General features: G+C 48.7%; 1 protein-coding gene across 2 annotated transcripts in view; it reads right to left on the bottom strand.

Moving 5' to 3' along the window:
• Positions 1-8,392: 8,392 nt before the first annotated feature.
• Positions 8,393-18,832, bottom strand: part of dcaf5 (ddb1 and cul4 associated factor 5) — a 33,022-nt gene continuing 22,582 nt past the window's right edge. The window contains exons 7-11 of one of the 2 annotated variants that reach the window (XR_008085695.1): positions 15,679-15,745; positions 15,465-15,592; positions 11,355-11,498; positions 9,382-10,926; positions 8,393-9,309 (exon numbers count right to left, since the gene is read on the bottom strand). Coding sequence is in view for 1 of the 2 variants with exons in the window: in XM_052485545.1 (XP_052341505.1) it covers positions 9,601-10,926; positions 11,355-11,498; positions 15,465-15,592; positions 15,679-15,745 (1,665 nt within the window). In the remaining variant the exon portion in view is untranslated. Of the gene's footprint in view, positions 10,927-11,354; positions 11,499-15,464; positions 15,593-15,678; positions 15,746-18,832 lie in introns of both variants that reach the window. The other variant, XM_052485545.1, reaches the window with a different exon arrangement.

Below are 18,832 nucleotides of genomic sequence, written 5' to 3' on the forward strand. Positions count from 1 at the left end.
GACAGCCCCACTATATGCGCGCTGGAGAAAGAAAGGAATGAGAGATGGAAACGCGTGGCGGTGAGATATGCTGTAGCTACAGGTAATGTGTCAGCCTAGGCAATACAAAATCACTATAATTGTAGGCTTAGCCGCTCTGCACGAACAGAAAGTTTGGAGTGTAGGACTCCGAGTGGCACAAGGCACTACATCTCAGTGTTAGAGGCGTCACTACAGACATCCTGGTTCGTTCCCAGGCTGTGTCACAACCGGCCGCGATCGGGAGTCCCATAGTTGCGGCGCACAATTGGCCCAGCGTCGTTCTGATTAGGGGAGAGTTTGGCCGTCATTGTAAATAAGAATTTGGTCCTAACTGACTTGACTAGTTATTAAATAAATAAATTAAAAACAGTAGCATTATGTACCCAGTACATTCAGTACGCTTAATAATACACATTCAAAGGTGATTACTGGAATGTGTTCCTAGTAATAGGCTAGACCAATTATGTAGGTACGAAATACATCTTAAATCCGTTTTTTAATTGTTTTTCTGCTGTTCCTAATATATGGTAGACTTTGTACGATTTTAAAAAAACATGAGCTACTAGACAGCACACCCAGAATTTATTTGTTTTTGTGTGGAGGTGCTGATTTACTGCGAATAAACTATAAACTATGAAAATAAACACTCTATATATGAACTCTCGGTAATTTATTTGGTAATCAGCAATGTTTCGGCATCACTGTGATTTCAGGGTGTTCGATGATATAGACTACTAGACAGTACAGCCAGCCAGGATGATATAGACTACTAGACAGTACAGCCAGCCAGGATGATATAGACTACTAGACAGTACAGCCAGCCAGGATGATATAGACTACTAGACAGTACAGCCAGCCAGGATGATATAGACTACTAGACAGTACAGCCAGCCAGGATGATATAGACTACTAGACAGTACAGCCAGCCAGGATGATATAGACTACTAGACAGTACAGCCAGGATGATATAGACTACTAGACAGTATAGCCAGGATGATATAGACCACTGGACAGTACAGCCAGGATGACAGACTACTAGACAGTACAGCCAGGATGATATAGACTACTAGACAGTACAGCCAGGATGATATAGACTACTAGACAGTACAGCCAGGATGACAGACTACTAGACAGTACAGCCAGGATGACAGACTACTAGACAGTACAGCCAGCCAGGATGACAGACTACTAGACAGTACAGCCAGCCAGGATGACAGACTACTAGACAGTACAGCCAGGATGATATAGACTACTAGACAGTACAGCCAGGATGATATAGACTACTAGACAGTACAGCCAGGATGACAGACTACTAGACAGTACAGCCAGGATGATATAGACTACTAGACAGTACAGCCAGGATGATATAGACTACTAGACAGTACAGCCAGGATGACAGACTACTAGACAGTACAGCCAGGATGATATAGACTACTAGACAGTACAGCCAGCCAGGATGACAGACTACTAGACAGTACAGCCAGGATGACAGACTACTAGACAGTACAGCCAGCCAGGATGACAGACTACTAGACAGTACAGCCAGGATGATATAGACCACTGGACAGTACAGCCAGGATGACAGACTACTAGACAGTACAGCCAGGATGACGTACTACTAGACAGTACAGCCAGCCAGGATGACAGACTACTAGACAGTACAGCCAGGATGATATAGACCACTGGACAGTACAGCCGGGATGACAGACTACTAGACAGTATAGCCAGGATGATATAGACCACTGGACAGTACAGCCAGGATGACAGACTACTAGACAGTACAGCCAGGATGATATAGACTACTAGACAGTACAGCCAGGATGATATAGACTACTAGACAGTACAGCCAGGATGACAGACTACTAGACAGTACAGCCAGGATGATATAGACTACTAGACAGTACAGCCAGCCAGGATGATATAGACTACTAGACAGTACAGCCAGCCAGGATGATATAGACTACTAGACAGTACAGCCAGCCAGGATGATATAGACTACTAGACAGTACAGCCAGGATGATATAGACTACTAGACAGTACAGCCAGGATGACAGACTACTAGACAGTACAGCCAGGATGATATAGACTACTAGACAGTACAGCCAGGATGATATAGACTACTAGACAGTACAGCCAGGATGACAGACTACTAGACAGTACAGCCAGGATGATATAGACTACTAGACAGTACAGCCAGGATGGCAGACTACTAGACAGTACAGCCAGCCAGGATGACAGACTACTAGACAGTACAGCCAGGATGATATAGACCACTGGACAGTACAGCCAGGATGACAGACTACTAGACAGTACAGCCAGGATGACAGACTACTAGACAGTACAGCCAGGATGACAGACTACTAGACAGTACAGCCAGGATGATACAGACCACTGGACAGTACAGCCAGGATGACAGACTACTAGACAGTACAGCCAGGATGACAGACTACTAGACAGTACAGCCAGCCAGGATGACAGACTACTAGACAGTACAGCCAGCCAGGATGACAGACTACTAGACAGTACAGCCAGCCAGGATGACAGACTACTAGACAGTACAGCCAGGATGACAGACTACTAGACAGTACAGCCAGCCAGGATGACAGACTACTAGACAGTACAGCCAGCCAGGATGACAGACTACTAGACAGTACAGCCAGCCAGGATGACAGACTACTAGACAGTACAGCCAGCCAGGATGACAGACTACTAGACAGTACAGCCAGCCAGGATGACAGACTACTAGACAGTACAGCCAGCCAGGATGACAGACTACTAGACAGTACAGCCAGGATGACAGACTACTAGACAGTACAGCCAGGATGACAGACTACTAGACAGTACAGCCAGGATGACAGACTACTAGACAGTACAGCCAGGATGACAGACTACTAGACAGTACAGCCAGGATGACAGACTACTAGACAGTACAGCCAGGATGACAGACTACTAGACAGTACAGCCAGGATGACAGACTACTAGACAGTACAGCCAGGATGACAGACTACTAGACAGTACAGCCAGGATGATATAGACTTCCACTGCGAAGGAGTCTGTTCCAAATGGCACCTCTCTTACCTCTAAGATTCAAATCAGGAAGGCTGGAGACTGCACGTGACGAATAAACTTTGATTTAATCTGGTCTTGAATGCTGGTTTAACTTCGTCCAGTAAGCGTAACATAATTCACTCCGTTTCCTGTTCCTACGGGCATAGTGGGAACGAATACAAACGTACGGTATGATCATCAGCATTGAATCACGTTTCTCCTCCTCTTTGCTATTAGCCACGTGCGGTTTGTCATTTACCTATTGACCTTATGGCCTATAAGCACTGGCACAATAACAAACATTCCTCGCGCTTGCTGTTTAACCTACGGGCTTCACCGTCCTCTCTCCCAACCAATGGGCATAAATGTTGAGATGTGTTTATATACGGGAACTTATCCTTATTCTCTCACTTGCTGTTTTTCCAACAACAATTTACAGTCTCGATAGCAGCAGTGACGGGTAGGGCCACCTGCCGTCACGTCGTCAGCCTCCGTGGGTCTTCCCTCGGTGACGAGGACATTTCCCAAACTATGTAATAAGATTCCATATTGCATTCAGTCATTGTTCATTCACTTAAGCCTGTACTCGATTGAACTACTGTTGACCAGGGCCCATAGGGCTTGTAAGTGCACTATATAGGGAATAGGGTGCCATTTGGGACAAAGTAGTGCACTATATAGGGAATAGGGTGCCATTTGGGACTTAGTTGTGCACTATATAGGGAATAGGGTGCCATTTGGGACTTAGTTGTGCACTATATAGGGAATAGGGTGCCATTTGGGACAAAGTAGTGCACTATATAGGGAATAGGGTGCCATTTGGGACTTAGATGTGCACTATATAGGGAATAGGGTGCCATTTGGGACTTAGTTGTGCACTATATAGGGAATAGGGTGCCATTTGGGACTTAGTTGTGCACTATATAGGGAATAGGGTGCCATTTGAGACACAAACGGTTTCTGTCTGAGAGGGCGGGGCTTCTTTTTTTTTTTATCTGATCACAGGAAGTTAGTCCTTTTATGGTTATTTAGCTCACTGTTAGTCACTGTGAATGGAGTCTTCTTTTGGTACAGACCTAGCCTACATCAACCCTGTGGAATGAATTCCTCTCCCCGTCAATTACACTGAAATTGCTAGCTGCTGTTAGTTGGTACTATACATAGTAGCGTATTTAGGAATGTTACTCGATATCGAGACGGAAATTGTGTTCAATCTGAAAATGGAACGTGGATTAATACAGTACATTGGATTCATTAACTGTGAAACAACAATGTGTGGATCCACAGGTCTCATCTTTATCATTTAATGAAAGAAAACTAAACTCTTTTTCTTGTCATCTTTAGTTTAGTTTAGTCCAGGGCTCTCCAACCCTGTTCCCGAAGAGCTACTGTCATCTTTAGTTTAGTCCAGGGCTCTCCAACCCTGTTCCTGAAGAGCTACTGTCATCTTTAGTTTAGTCCAGGGCTCTCCAACCCTGTTCCCGAAGAGCTACTGTCATATTTAGTTTAGTCCAGGGCTCTCCAACCCTGTTCCCAAAGAGCTACTGTCATCTTTAGTTTAGTCCAGGGCTCTCCAACCCTGTTCCTGAAGAGCTACTGTAATCTTTAGTTTAGTCCAGGGCTCTCCAACCCTGTTCCTGAAGAGCTACTGTCTTGTAGGGTTTTAACTCCAACCCTAATCTAGCACACCTGATTCTAATAATTAACTAGTTGATATGCTGGTTAGTGACAACATGGGTTTGGAGTGAAAACCTACAGAAGGGTAGCTCTCAAGGAGTGCCCTGGTTTAGTTCATAGATTGGTTTGGTCGAGCCCATCCAACCATAGATTGGATTGGTCGAGCCCATCCAACCATAGATTGGTTCGGTCTAGTGTGCTGTTCTGCTATGCTACAGTCTATGGTTCGGTCTCGTGTGCTGTTCTGCTATGCTACAGTCTATGGCCTGGTCTAGTGTGCTGTTCTGCTATGCTACAGTCTATGGCCTGGTCTAGTGTGCTAACTGCTATGCTACAGTCTATGGTTTGGTCTCGTGTGCTGTTCTGCTATGCTACAGTCTATGGTTTGGTCTAGTGTGCTGTTCTGCTATGCTACAGTCTATGGCCTGGTCTAGTGTGCTGTTCTGCTATGCTACAGTCTATGGTTTGGTCTCGTGTGCTGTTCTGCTATGCTACAGTCTATGGTTCGGTCTAGTGTGCTGTTCTGCTATGCTACAGTCTATGGTTTGGTCTCGTGTGCTGTTCTGCTATGCTACAGTCTATGGTTCGGTCTCGTGGGCTGTTCTGCTATGCTACAGTCTATGGTTTGGTCTAGTGTGCTGTTCTGCTATGCTACAGTCTATGGTTCGGTCTCGTGTGCTGTTCTGCTATGCTACAGTCTATGGTTCGGTCTCGTGTGCTGTTCTGCTATGCTACAGTCTATGGTTCGGTCTAGTGTGCTGTTCTGCTATGCTACAGTCTATGGTTCGGTCTCGTGTGCTGTTCTGCTATGCTACAGTCTATGGTTTGGTCTCGTGTGCTGTTCTGCTATGCTACAGTCTATGGTTCGGTCTAGTGTGCTGTTCTGCTATGCTACAGTCTATGGTTTGGTCTCGTGTGCTGTTCTGCTATGCTACAGTCTATGGTTCGGTCTAGTGTGCTGTTCTGCTATGCTACAGTCTATGGTTCGGTCTAGTGTGCTGTTCTGCTATGCTACAGTCTATGGTTCGGTCTCGTGTGCTGTTCTGCTATGCTACAGTCTATGGTTTGGTCTAGTGTGCTGTTCTGCTATGCTACAGTCTATGGTTCGGTCTAGTGTGCTGTTCTGCTATGCTACAGTCTATGGTTTGGTCTCGTGGGCTGTTCTGCTATGCTACAGTCTATGGTTCGGTCTAGTGTGCTGTTCTGCTATGCTACAGTCTATGGTTTGGTCTCGTGGGCTGTTCTGCTATGCTACAGTCTATGGTTCGGTCTCGTGTGCTGTTCTGCTATGCTACAGTCTATGGTTTGGTCTCGTGGGCTGTTCTGCTATGCTACAGTCTATGGTTCGGTCTAGTGTGCTGTTCTGCTATGCTACCGTCTATCGTCTGTTCAAGGGTCATGTTTCTTTCACTGCAGTGTTGAAGATTAGTTGCCGTGGTGACTTGGTACCAATATTTCCTCTCTTCCATTATACACTGCTCAAAACAATAAAGGGAACACTAAAATAACACCTCCTAGATCTGAATAAATGAAATATTCTTATTAGATAATTTTTTTACATAGTTGAATGTGCTGACAACAAAAATCACACAAAACCCATGGAGGTCTGGATTTGGAGTGACACTCAAAATTAAAGTGGAAAGCCACACTACAGGCTGATCCAACTTTGATGTTAATGGCCTTAAAACAAGTCAAAATGAGGCTCAGTAGTGTGTGTGTGGCCTCCACGTGCCTGTATGACCTCCCTACAACGCCTGGGCATGCTCCTGATGAGGTGGTGGATGGTCTCCTGAGGGATCTCCTCCCAGACCTGGACTAAAGCATCCGCCAACTCCTGGACAGTCTGTGGCGCAACGTGGCGTTGGTGGATGGAGCGAGACATGATGTCCCAGATGTGCTCAACTGGATTCAGGTCTGGGGAACGGGCGGGCCAGTCCACAGCATCAATGCCTTCCTCTTGCAGGAACCGCTGACACACTCCAGCCACATAAGGTCTTGCATTAGGAGGAACCCAGGGCCAACCGCACCAGCATATGGTCTCACAATGGGTCTGAGGATCTCATCTCGGTACCTAATGGCAGTCAGGCTACCTCTGGCTCACACATGGAGGGCTGTGCGGCCCCCCGAAGAAATGCCACCCCACACCATGACTGACCCACCGCCAAACCGGTCATGCTGGAGGATGTTGCAGGCAGCAGAACATTCTCCACGGCGTCTCCAGACTCTTGTCACATGTGCCCAGTGTGAACCTGCTTCCATCTGTGAAGAGCACAGGGCGCCAGTGGCGAATTTGCCAATCTTGGTGTTCTCTGGCAAATGCCAAACGTCCTGAACGGTGTTGGGCTGTAAGCACAACCCCCACCTGTGGACGTCGGGCCCTCATACCACCCTCATGGAGTCTGTTTCTGACCGTTTGAGCAGACACATGCACATTTGCACTCCTACTGCCTCCACCCCATCTCCTGACATACTGGCCTGTCTCCTGGTAGCGCCTCCATGCTCTGGACACTATGCTGACAGACACAGCAAACCTTCTTGCCACAGCTCGCATTGATGTGCCATCCTGGATGAGCTGCAATACCTGAGCCACTAGAATGAAAGCACCGCCAGCATTCAAAAGTGACCAAAACATCAGCCAGGAAGCATAGGAACTGGGAAGTGGTCTGTGGTCACCACCTGCAGAACCACTCCTTTATTGGGGGTGTCTTGCTAATTGCTTATAATTTCCACTTGTTGTCTATTCCATTTGCACAAAAGCATGTGAAATGTATTGTCAATCAGTGTTGCTTCCTAAGTGGACAGTTTGATTTCACAGAAGTGTGATTGACTTGGAGTTACGTTGTGTTGTTTAAGCGTTCCCTTATTTTTTTTGAGCAGTGCAGTTACTGTATATCTATCAAAGGGGTTCTATATATCAAAGGGGTTCTATATATCAAAGGGGTTCTATATATCAAAGGGGTTCTATATATCAAAGGGGTTCTATATATCAAATCTCCCACTCCAGTGCTAATGTAATGGGTAGTGTGGTGGGTAATGTGAAGGGTAATGTTGTCGGTAATGTAATGGGTAATGTGGTGGGTAGTGTGGTGGGTAATGTGAAGGGTAATGTTGTCGGTAATGTAATGGGTAATGTGGTGGGTAGTGTGGTGGGTAATGTGAAGGGTAATGTTGTCGGTAATGTAATGGGTAATGTGGTGGGTAATGTGAAGGGTAATGTTGTCGGTAATGTAATGGGTAATGTGGTGGGTAATGTGGTGGATTGTGTTTAAGCGTTCCCTTAATTTTTTTGAGCAGTGTACATTTACCTCCAGTGATCTCCTGATGTGCTTTAAGGATTGTTGTGGACTTAGAAGCTCCAATTTAGTTGTTTTTCTATTAAAAATAAAAAACATTCTCAAATTTGATTTTGACTGATGAAAAACCTGAAACCTGGAAAAACTCAACTAAGATTTTATAGGGCCCCTAGATAAGACTCATTATCTATTCCTGGGTTACTTTTACATTTTCCCGCTATACCGAAACGAACGGTTACCCCAAAACCTTAATATACGTACCTGCCTGTGGGTTTGGTGAACACCACTAATTACTATTGTCAAATGGATAAACATTCCGTACAATGAATAGAGGCTCAGAAATGGCAGTGAAATCATTGATAAATGAATGATTCTTTAATTGAAGAAAGCAACAACAACAAGACACTTGCCGCTGCTTGGTAACAGAGGGTTTTGGGTCAGGAAGGAGAGGAGACGAGAGCAATCGATTCCTTTTTAACACTGAAATCATAATAAATCATACCTTCTTTAATGCACAACTCAAACTGCTGGTTGGGCTGGCTCCACCCGATTGCCATGGAAACGCGTAAACTTCACCAAGCTAAGCACTGGAAAATCTAAATGAATCTAGTCTCGTTTTTAACTCCAATTGAAATCAAATCCGCAGTCAAAGCTTTAGTCCTGAATTTCAGCCCCCCCCCCTCATGAATATTCTCTTAAAATTAAAACTCTGTATTTGTTTCAAAACATGAACATAAAAAAAAAAAATTCTGCCTTAAGACTAAATTACTAGCAAAATAATTAACAATAGCATTACTGTCAATATGATTATATGTTAGTAAATTATGGCATCTTTGTGGTTTGACCACAGAAGTGATGACCTCACTGTGATTTGCTCACAAAAGAACACGTGTCCCAATGGGCGGTGGTTAAGATTTCACTTAAGGACCAATGGAATGGTCTAAAAATGTGCTAACTCCGCCCACCCGGTCCACGCAAAACCACCTCGCCCAATCTCTCAAAATTGCGACACCCTTTTTAGAGTAACGACAAACCAAGAAACTGGATTGTAAAAACCCATAGAAAAGCCACCCTAAATTTAGTCTCAGGCTTCTGAAATGACACCCAATCCCTCAAGTCTACGGGTTACTGTAGCCCTAAGTCTACGGGTTACTGTAGCCCCAAGTCTACGGGTTACTGTAGCCCTAAGTCTACGGGTTACTGTAGCCCTAAGTCTACGGGTTACTGTAGCCCTAAGTCTATGGGTTACTGTCTACGGGTTACTGTAGCCCTAAGTCTACGGGTTACTGTAGCCCTAAGTCTATGGGTTACTGTCTACGGGTTACTGTAGCCCTAAGTCTACGGGTTACTGTAGCCCTAAGTCTATGGGTTACTGTCTACGGGTTACTGTCTACGGGTTACTGTAGCCCTAAAGTCTACGGGTTACTGTAGCCCTAAAGTCTACGGCTTACTGTCTACGGGTTACTGTAGCCCTAAAGTAGTACACCGTAGGGAACAGGGTGTCATTTGAGACGTAACCGGTCCTAAACCAAATGATCACCTGGCACCTCAGGTGCAATCATCATGTCTTGAACTTCTTCTCTGAGGTCTCCGACCCCCCTGACCCCTCCCCTGACCCTTGACCTCTTGACCCAAGGTGAGTCCGTTTCAGCGCACCCTGGGATGAGCCTCTCTGAGACGACGATGACCCCCCCTCCTCCTCCTCCTCCACCAGGGTCCTAGTGCCTGCTGATTTCAACTCTAAGGTCTCTCTCTCTCCCTCGGAGTCTGAGGATTCAAATAGGTCTGGAGCCAGGCGACCCCTACAGCCTACCGGCACCTCAGTCATGTCAAGGTGCTGCAGCCCGTTCAGCCCAGGGCTGTGGTGTCTGGAACTAGGGGGGATCCAGCGACTATGATCGGACTCGTCGGCCTCTTCAGGACTATCTAAGCCCTCGGCCATCCTCTCTAAAGCAGCCCTCCTCTCCCCAACCCTTCCTGCCCGGGACTCGTTCCTCTGCTGCAGGGCGTCTTGAGACAGAAGGGAGGCGATGAGGAGCCCCTCCTGCTCCGCTCGGTCGTCCTGGCTGTCCAGAGACACCGCAGGGCTAGAACCAGGGAGAGTGTGCGACGTGCGTCTCCCCGTTTTAGAGCCACTTCTGTGGGGTCCGATCTGAACCGAGTCCTGGTCCTGCTGAAGCTCCGTGGAGGACGCGGAGGAGGATGAGGCCTCGTCGATTGAGATCTTGGGGTAGGAGCAGGAGTCGACCCCCCCGGGGTACAAGGCCTGGGCGGACTCGGGGCGCCCCCCACTGGACAGGCGGGGGAAATGCATGCGGCGCCACCGGGCTGCAGTACGTTGTCTCCTACTGGCTCTCCTCTGCTCCTCGTCCTCAGAGCTGGTGGAGGAGGTGGAAGAGGAGGAGCTAGAGGAGGCGCCGGCGGGGGAGGAGGTGGGGCTGGAGAGGGTGGAGTTGTCTCGGGGGCTGGGAGAGCGAGGCCGGGGCATGGGGTCTGGCCAGAATCCACTGGAGTCAGAGTCCTCTCCCACCAGGTCCAATAAGAACACAGACTGCTGATATCTGCTGCCACGCCTCCTCGGCTGCAGTGGCTCCACCCCTTCAGTATGCTCCGCCCCCGAGGCCTCGGGGGCAGCTAATGAGGACGATGAGGAGTGGTCTGAGTCGACGGTAGCAGCAGCAGAGGGCGGTACAGGCGCGGCGACTCCACTCCCAACCAGGACCCCGGCGCCGTCTCCTACAGCCCGTGTGGAACGCCGTCCCCTGGCGTGGAGCTGCAGGATGGCCCCCTCACTCAGGTCACTGTCTGAGTCCGAACTCCAGCCCTCGATCTCCCGACGAACCAGAGAGTCAAAGAAGGCCATCATACGAGGATCCTCCTGGATGGACTGAGATGACATGCAACAGTTCTTAATTAGTCACCACAAAATGTGTGTGTGTAGGGAGGGTGTTATATGAAAAAGTAATGCACTATATATGAAAAAGTAGTGCACTATATAGGGAAAAGTAGTGCACTATATAGGGAAAAATAGTGCACTGTATAGGGAAAAGTAGTGCACTATATAGGGAAAAATAGTGCACTATATAGGGAAAAATAGTGCACTGTATAGGGAAAAGTAGTGCACTATATATGAAAAAGTAGTGCACTATATATGAAAAAGTAGTGCACTATATATGAAAAAGTAGTGCACTATATATGAAAAAGTAGTGCACTATATATGAAAAAGTAGTGCACTATATATGAAAAAGTAGTGCACTATATATGATAAGGTAGTGCACTATATAGGGACTCATTTGGGACGTGGACCGGTGTTACCTGTGAGACGTAGTCGTGGCTCAGGCCGCTGCCGCTGTTCAGGACCAAGTTGATGTACTCCTCGTGGCTGTACAGACTCCTGGACTCCTCCACAAGACTATCCAGGTCTCCCAGACTCTCCGTCTGCTGGTAGGGGCTCCACGCCTGGGGAGAGGACGGAGGGGTTTCAGGGGGAAGAGGAGAAGGACAGGAGAGGAGGGTTAGAGTTTAAATTGAACACCTGGTTGGGCCTGTATCAGCTCTCACACCTCTGGTACGTTGAAGAAGATGATGGACAAACAGCAGCCTTGGGACCACCTGGAGGAGCGGAGGTTGAGATTAATTAACACCACATCCTTTCCTTTTACAAGCTCAGGCAGCTACGTTTGTCTGGGCTGGAGAGTGGCAGAGAGACAGTGGATAGTGGCAGAGAGACAGTGGATAGGGGCAGAGAGACCGTGGAGAGTGGCAGAGAGACAGTGGAGAGTGGCAGAGAGACAGTGGATAGGGGCAGAGAGACAGTGGATAGGGGCAGAGAGACAGTGGATAGGGGCAGAGAGACAGTGGATAGGGGCAGAGAGACAGTGGATAGGGGCAGAGAGACAGTGGATAGGGGCAGAGAGACAGTGGATAGGGGCAGAGAGACAGTGGATAGGGGCAGAGAGACAGTGGATAGGGGCAGAGAGACAGTGGATAGGGGCAGAGAGACCGTGGATAGGGGCAGAGAGACCGTGGATAGGGGCAGAGAGACAGTGGAGAGGGGCAGAGAGACCGTGGAGAGTGGCAGAGAGACAGTGGATAGGGGCAGAGAGACAGTGGATAGGGGCAGAGAGACAGTGGATAGGGGCAGAGAGACAGTGGATAGGGGCAGAGAGACAGTGGATAGTGGCAGAGAGACAGTGGATAGGGGCAGAGAGACAGTGGATAGTGGCAGAGAGACAGTGGATAGTGGCAGAGAGACAGTGGATAGAGGCAGAGACAGTGGAGAGGGGCAGAGAGACAGTGGATAGGGGCAGAGAGACCGTGGATAGGGGCAGAGAGACCGTGGATAGGGGCAGAGAGACCGTGGATAGGGGCAGAGAGACCGTGGATAGGGGCAGAGAGACCGTGGATAGGGGCAGAGAGACCGTGGATAGGGGCAGAGAGACAGTGGATAGGGGCAGAGAGACAGTGGATAGGGGCAGAGAGACAGTGGATAGGGGCAGAGAGACCATGGAAGAGAGACAGTGGAGATTGGCAGAGAGACCGTGGAGAGTGGCAGAGAGACCGTGGATAGGGGCAGAGAGACCGTGGATAGGGGCAGAGAGACCGTGGATAGGGGCAGAGAGACCGTGGAGAGTGGCAGAGAGACCGTGGAGAGTGGCAGAGAGACCATGGAAGAGAGACAGTGGAGATTGGCAGAGAGACCGTGGAGAGTGGCAGAGAGACCGTGGATAGGGGCAGAGAGACCGTGGATAGGGGCAGAGAGACCGTGGATAGGGGCAGAGAGACCGTGGATAGGGGCAGAGAGACAGTGGATAGTGGCAGAGAGACCGTGGAGAGTGGCAGAGAGACTGTGGAAGAGAGACAGTGGAGATTGGCAGAGAGACCGTGGAGTGGCAGAGAGACCGTGGAAGAGAGACAGTGGAGAGGGGCAGAGAGACAGCGGAGAGGGGCAGAGAGACAGCGGAGAGGGGCAGAGAGACAGCGGAGAGGGGCAGACAGAGACAGCGGAGAGGGGCAGAGAGACAGTGGAGAGGGCCAGAGAGACAGTGGAGAGTGGCAGAGAGACAGTGGAGAGTGGCAGAGAGACAGTGGATAGAGGTGAAGAGACTGTCGATAGAGGTGAAGAGACAGAGTTGTCTCAGTCAGAGACAGTCGATAGAGGTGAAGAGACAGAGTTGTCTCAGTCCGTCTTCACCTCAAGCCCTGTGATTCATAAAGGGACAGAGACCCATACAGGTGGTGGGGAATCACCTAGAGTTTGATCACCCGATATTCTAGATGACCCTTTGAATGAGCACCCACTATGTTGTGTTAACTAGCAGTTTGAGTTTGTGTATTTACCATAACATATAACATATAACCATAACATTGTGTATTTACCACAACCACGTGTAATGTCTGGGTGTCCATTAGTTTAGGCATCAAAAGTTAACTTCAATTCGATCGAGTTGCACCATAAAACCGCTCGGAAATACCGAAGAATGCCGTCATTTTTGTTTTGTTTTGTTGGTGATATCATATGGAGGATCCACCGAGACCAATCCCAACAACAGCCCTCTTCCTGGAGATCTACTGTCCTGTAGGTTTTCAGTCCAACCCTCTTCCTGGAGATCTACTGTCCTGTAGGTTTTCAGTCCAACCCTCTTCCTGGAGATCTACTGTCCTGTAGGTTTTCAGTCCAACCCTCTTCCTGGAGATCTACTGTCCTGTAGGTTTTCAGTCCAACCCTCTTCCTGGAGATCTACTGTCCTGTAGGTTTTCAGTCCAACCCTCTTCCTGGAGATCTACTGTCTTGTAGGTTTTCAGTCCAACCCTCTTCCTGGAGATCTACTGTCCTGTAGGTTTTCAGTCCAACCCTCTTCCTGGAGATCTACTGTCCTGTAGGTTCAGTCCAACCCTCTTCCTGGAGATCTACTGTCCTGTACCTTCTGGTGCAGGAGATCCCCGAGCTGCCTGGAGCAGCCGAGCAGGATCATGTGGGAAATCTGATTGGTTGATTACGTCACACCTCCTCGTGATTGGTGGATTGTAGCTCACCACAGCAAACGCGCATGTCTTCATGGTTGGCTAAGATTAACCAGAAATCTCCACATGATGTTGACAAATAGTGCATTCTATATAGTTAAGTTAATAAATATTTCAAAACATAACCATTTTTAAAAATATAGTTATAGTTAGACAAAGTAATGTAGCTGTAGTTGGCTATGACCACACTACGTTGTTACTTCGGTAAATAAAAAAAAAAAACTCATACTACCTTCCCTTTAAAAAGTGAGTTCAGCCTTCCGGGTGGCTAAGGGCGCTGTGCCATCAGAGATTCTAGGTTCGAGCCCAGCCGTAACCGGCCGCGGCTGGGAGGTCCGGGTTAGGGAGGGCTTGGTCGGTAGGGATATCCTTGTCTCATCGCGCACCAGCGCCTCCTGTGGCGGGCCGGGCGTAGTGCGCGCTAACCAAGGTAGCCAGGTGCACGGTGTTTCCTCCGACACATTGGTGCGGCTGGCTTCCGGGTTGGGATGCGCGCTGTGTTAAGAAGCAGTGCGGCTTGGTTGGGTTGTGTATCGGAGGACACATGACTTTCAACCTTCGTCTCTCCCGAGCCCGTACGGGAGTTGTAGCGATGAGACAAGATAGTAGCTACTAAAAAACTATTGGAGACCACGAAATTGGAGAGAAAAAGGGGTAAAATTCACCGGAAAAACGTAAGTTCCAAGACAAATTGTGATGTAATGTATTGACATGATGTTGTAATGATATGAATCAATCGTGTCCCAAGTAATTTGACAAATAACTAAGTCACAAACCTTAGTTATTAATAACTAAGTCACAAATAACTAAGTCACATACCTTAGTTATTAATAACTAAGTCACAAACCTTAGTTATTAATAACTAAGTCACAAACCTTAGTTATTAATAACTAAGTCACAAACCTTAGTTATTAATAACTAAGTCACAAACCTTAGTTATTAATAACTAAGTCAAACCTTAGTTATTAATAACTAAGTCACAAATAACTAAGTCACAAACCTTAGTTATTAATAACTAAGTCACAAACCTTAGTTATTAATAACTAAGTCACAAACCTTAGTTATTAATAACCAAGTCACAAACCTTAGTTATTAATAACTAAGTCACAAACCTTAGTTATTAATAACCAAGTCACAAACCTTAGTTATTAATAACCAAGTCACAAACCTTAGTTATTAATAACTAAGTCACAAACCTTAGTTATTAATAACTAAGTCACAAACCTTAACTGTTATAAATGATGTAAATAGAGTGAGAGAAAAAACCAAACCTCAATGACGTCAAACGAACATTCAACCACGGAGAGATGGAAAAACTAAATCACGACGATGACTTGACGTGCACGCATCACTGACGACGTAATGGTGAGGTCACTGACGACGACATCCCCGCTAACGTACCTTGATGACCTTCTCGACCCCGGAGGAGCAGATCATATAAGTGCTGGGGTTAAACCGGACTTGGTTCACGATGGAACGGTGACCTTTCAGGACCATGGACGCTCCGTTGACCACACGACCCGGGCCTCCTGGAAGGGGGGAGCGGGGCGGAACAAGAGAGAGACTGTAATCTCAGGGACACAGATGGACACACCGATAAGAAACACACACTTACCTGCTTCAGGATCCTTGGGGATTCTCCACATGTAAAGGTTGAAGTCATCTGATCCAGACAAGATGTACTGGAGGAAGACAACAGAGATTAAGACAACCCCCAATGACACCCTATTCCCTATATAGTGCACTACTTTAGACCGGAGCCCTATTCCCTATATAGTGCACTACTTTAGACCGGAGCCCTATTCCCTATATAGTGCACTACTTTAGACCGGAGCCCTATTCCCTATATAGTGCACTACTTTAGACCGGAGCCCTATTCCCTATATAGTGCACTACTTTAGACCGGAGCCCTATTCCCTATATAGTGCACTACTTTAGACCGGAGCCCTATTCCCTATATAGTGCACTACTTTAGACCTGAGCCCTATTCCCTATATAGTGCACTACTTTAGACCAGAGCCCTATTCCCTATATAGTGCACTACTTTAGACCAGAGCCCTATTCCCTATATAGTGCACTACTTTAGACCAGAGCCCTATTCCCTATATAGTGCACTACTTTAGACCGGAGCCCTATTCCCTATATAGTGCACTACTTTAGACCAGAGCCTTATCCCATATATAGTGCACTACTTTAGACCGGAGCCCTATTCCCTATATAGTGCACTACTTTAGACCGGAGCGCTATTCCCTATATAGTGCACTACTTTAGACCAGAGCCCTATTCCCTATATAGTGCACTACTTTAGACCGGAGCCCTATTCCCTATATAGTGCACTACTATAGACCAGAGCCCTATTCCCTATATAGTGCACTACTTTAGACCAGGGCCCTATTCCCTATATAGTGCACTACTTTAGATCAGAACCCTATTCCCTATATAGTGCACTACTTTAGATCAGAACCCTATTCCCTATATAGTGCACTACTTTAGATCAGAACCCTATTCCCTATATAGTGCACTACTTTAGACCAGGGCCCTATTCCCCATTTCAGTAGAGGCATAGTATGCATCCCAAATGCCCTATGTGCTTTTAAAAAAAATTAAAAAAAATAAAAAATAAAAAAGTTCACTATATAGGGAATAGGGTTGCATTTGGGACGCTCACATTACAGACAGACAGGACAACAGAACCCACACACAGACAGACGGGACAACAGAACCCACACACAGACAGACGGGACAACAGAACCCACACACAGACAGACGGGACAACAGAACCCACACACAGACAGACGGGACAACAGAACCCACACACAGACAGACGGGACAACAGAACCCACACACAGACAGACGGGACAACAGAACCCACACAGACAGACGGGACAACAGAACCCCACACAGACAGACGGGACAACAGAACCCACACACAGACAGACGGGACAACAGAACCCACACACAGACAGACGGGACAACAGAACCCACACACAGACAGACGGGACAACAGAACCCACACACAGACAGACGGGACAACAGAACCCACACACAGACAGACGGGACAACAGAACCCACACACAGACAGACGGGACAACAGAACCCACACACAGACAGACGGGACAACAGAACCCACACACAGACAGACGGGACAACAGAACCCACACACAGACAGACGGGACAACAGAACCCACACACAGACAGACGGGACAACAGAACCCACACACAGACAGACGGGACAACAGAACCCACACACAGACAGACGGGACAACAGAACCCACACACAGACAGACGGGACAACAGAACCCACACACAGACAGACGGGACAACAGAACCCACACACAGACAGACGGGACAACAGAACCCACACAGACAGACGGGACAACAGAACCCACACACAGACAGACGGGACAACAGAACCCACACACAGACAGACGGGACAACAGAACCCACACAGACAGACGGGACAACAGAACCCACACAGAGACAGACGGGACAACAGAACCCACACAGACAGACGGGACAACAGAACCCACACAGAGACAGACGGGACAACAGAACCCACACACAGACAGACGGGACAACAGAACCCACACACAGACAGACGGGACAACAGAACCCACACAGAGACAGACGGGACAACAGAACCACACACAGACAGACGGGACAACAGAACCCACACACAGACAGACGGGACAACAGAACCCACACACAGACAGACGGGACAACAGAAACACACAGACAGACGGGACAACAGACAGACAGACGGGACAACAGAACCACACACAGACAGACGGGACAACAGAACCCACACACAGACAGACGGGACAACAGAACCCACACAGAGACAGACGGGACAACAGAACCCACACAGACAGACGGGACAACAGAACCCACACACAGACAGACGGGACAACAGAACCCACACAGAGACAGACGGGACAACAGAACCCACACAGAGACAGACGGGACAACAGAACCCACACACAGACGAGACAACAGAACCCACAGACAGCAACCGGGTCTCCCCCAGACAGCAGCCGGGTCTCCCCCAGACAGCAGCCGGGTCTCCCCCAGACAGCAGCCCGGGTCTCCCCCAGACAGCAGCCGGGTCTCCCCCAGACAGCAGCCGGGTCTCCCCCAGACAGCAGCCGGGTCTCCCCCAGACAGCAGCCGGGTCTCCCCCAGACAGCAGCCGGGTCTCCCCCAGACAGCAGCCGGGTCTCCCCCAGACAGCAGCCGGGTCTCCCCCAGACAGCAGCCGGGTCTCCCCCAGACAGCAGCCGGGTCTCCCCCAGACAGCAGCCGGGTCTCCCCCAGACAGCAGTCTCCCCCAGACAGCAGCCGGGTCTCCCCCAGACAGCAGCCGGGTCTCCCCCAGACAGCAGCCGGGTCTCCCCCAGACAGCAGCCGGGTCTCCCCCAGACAGCAGTGTAGCGTATCCAGGTCTCCCCCAGACAGAAGCCGGGTCTCCCCCAGACAGCAGCCGGTCTCCCCCAGACAGCAGTGTACCGTATCCGGGTCTCCCCCAGACAGCAGCCGGCTCTCCCCCCAGACAGCAGCCGGCTCTCCCCCCAGACAGCAGCCGGTCTCCCCCAGACAGCAGCCGGCTCTCCCCCAGACAGCAGTGAAGCCGGGTCTCCCCCCAGACAGCAGCCGGGTCTCCCACCAGACAAGTGGCTCAGGTAGTGCAGCTCATCCAGGATGGCACATCAATGCGAGCTGTGGCAAGAAGGTTTGCGGTGTCTGTCAGCGTAGTGTCCAGAGCATGGAGG

This window comes from Oncorhynchus keta, chromosome 29, assembly GCF_023373465.1.
Source record: "Oncorhynchus keta strain PuntledgeMale-10-30-2019 chromosome 29, Oket_V2, whole genome shotgun sequence".
In the NCBI taxonomy this organism is placed as follows: Eukaryota; Metazoa; Chordata; class Actinopteri; order Salmoniformes; family Salmonidae; genus Oncorhynchus; species Oncorhynchus keta.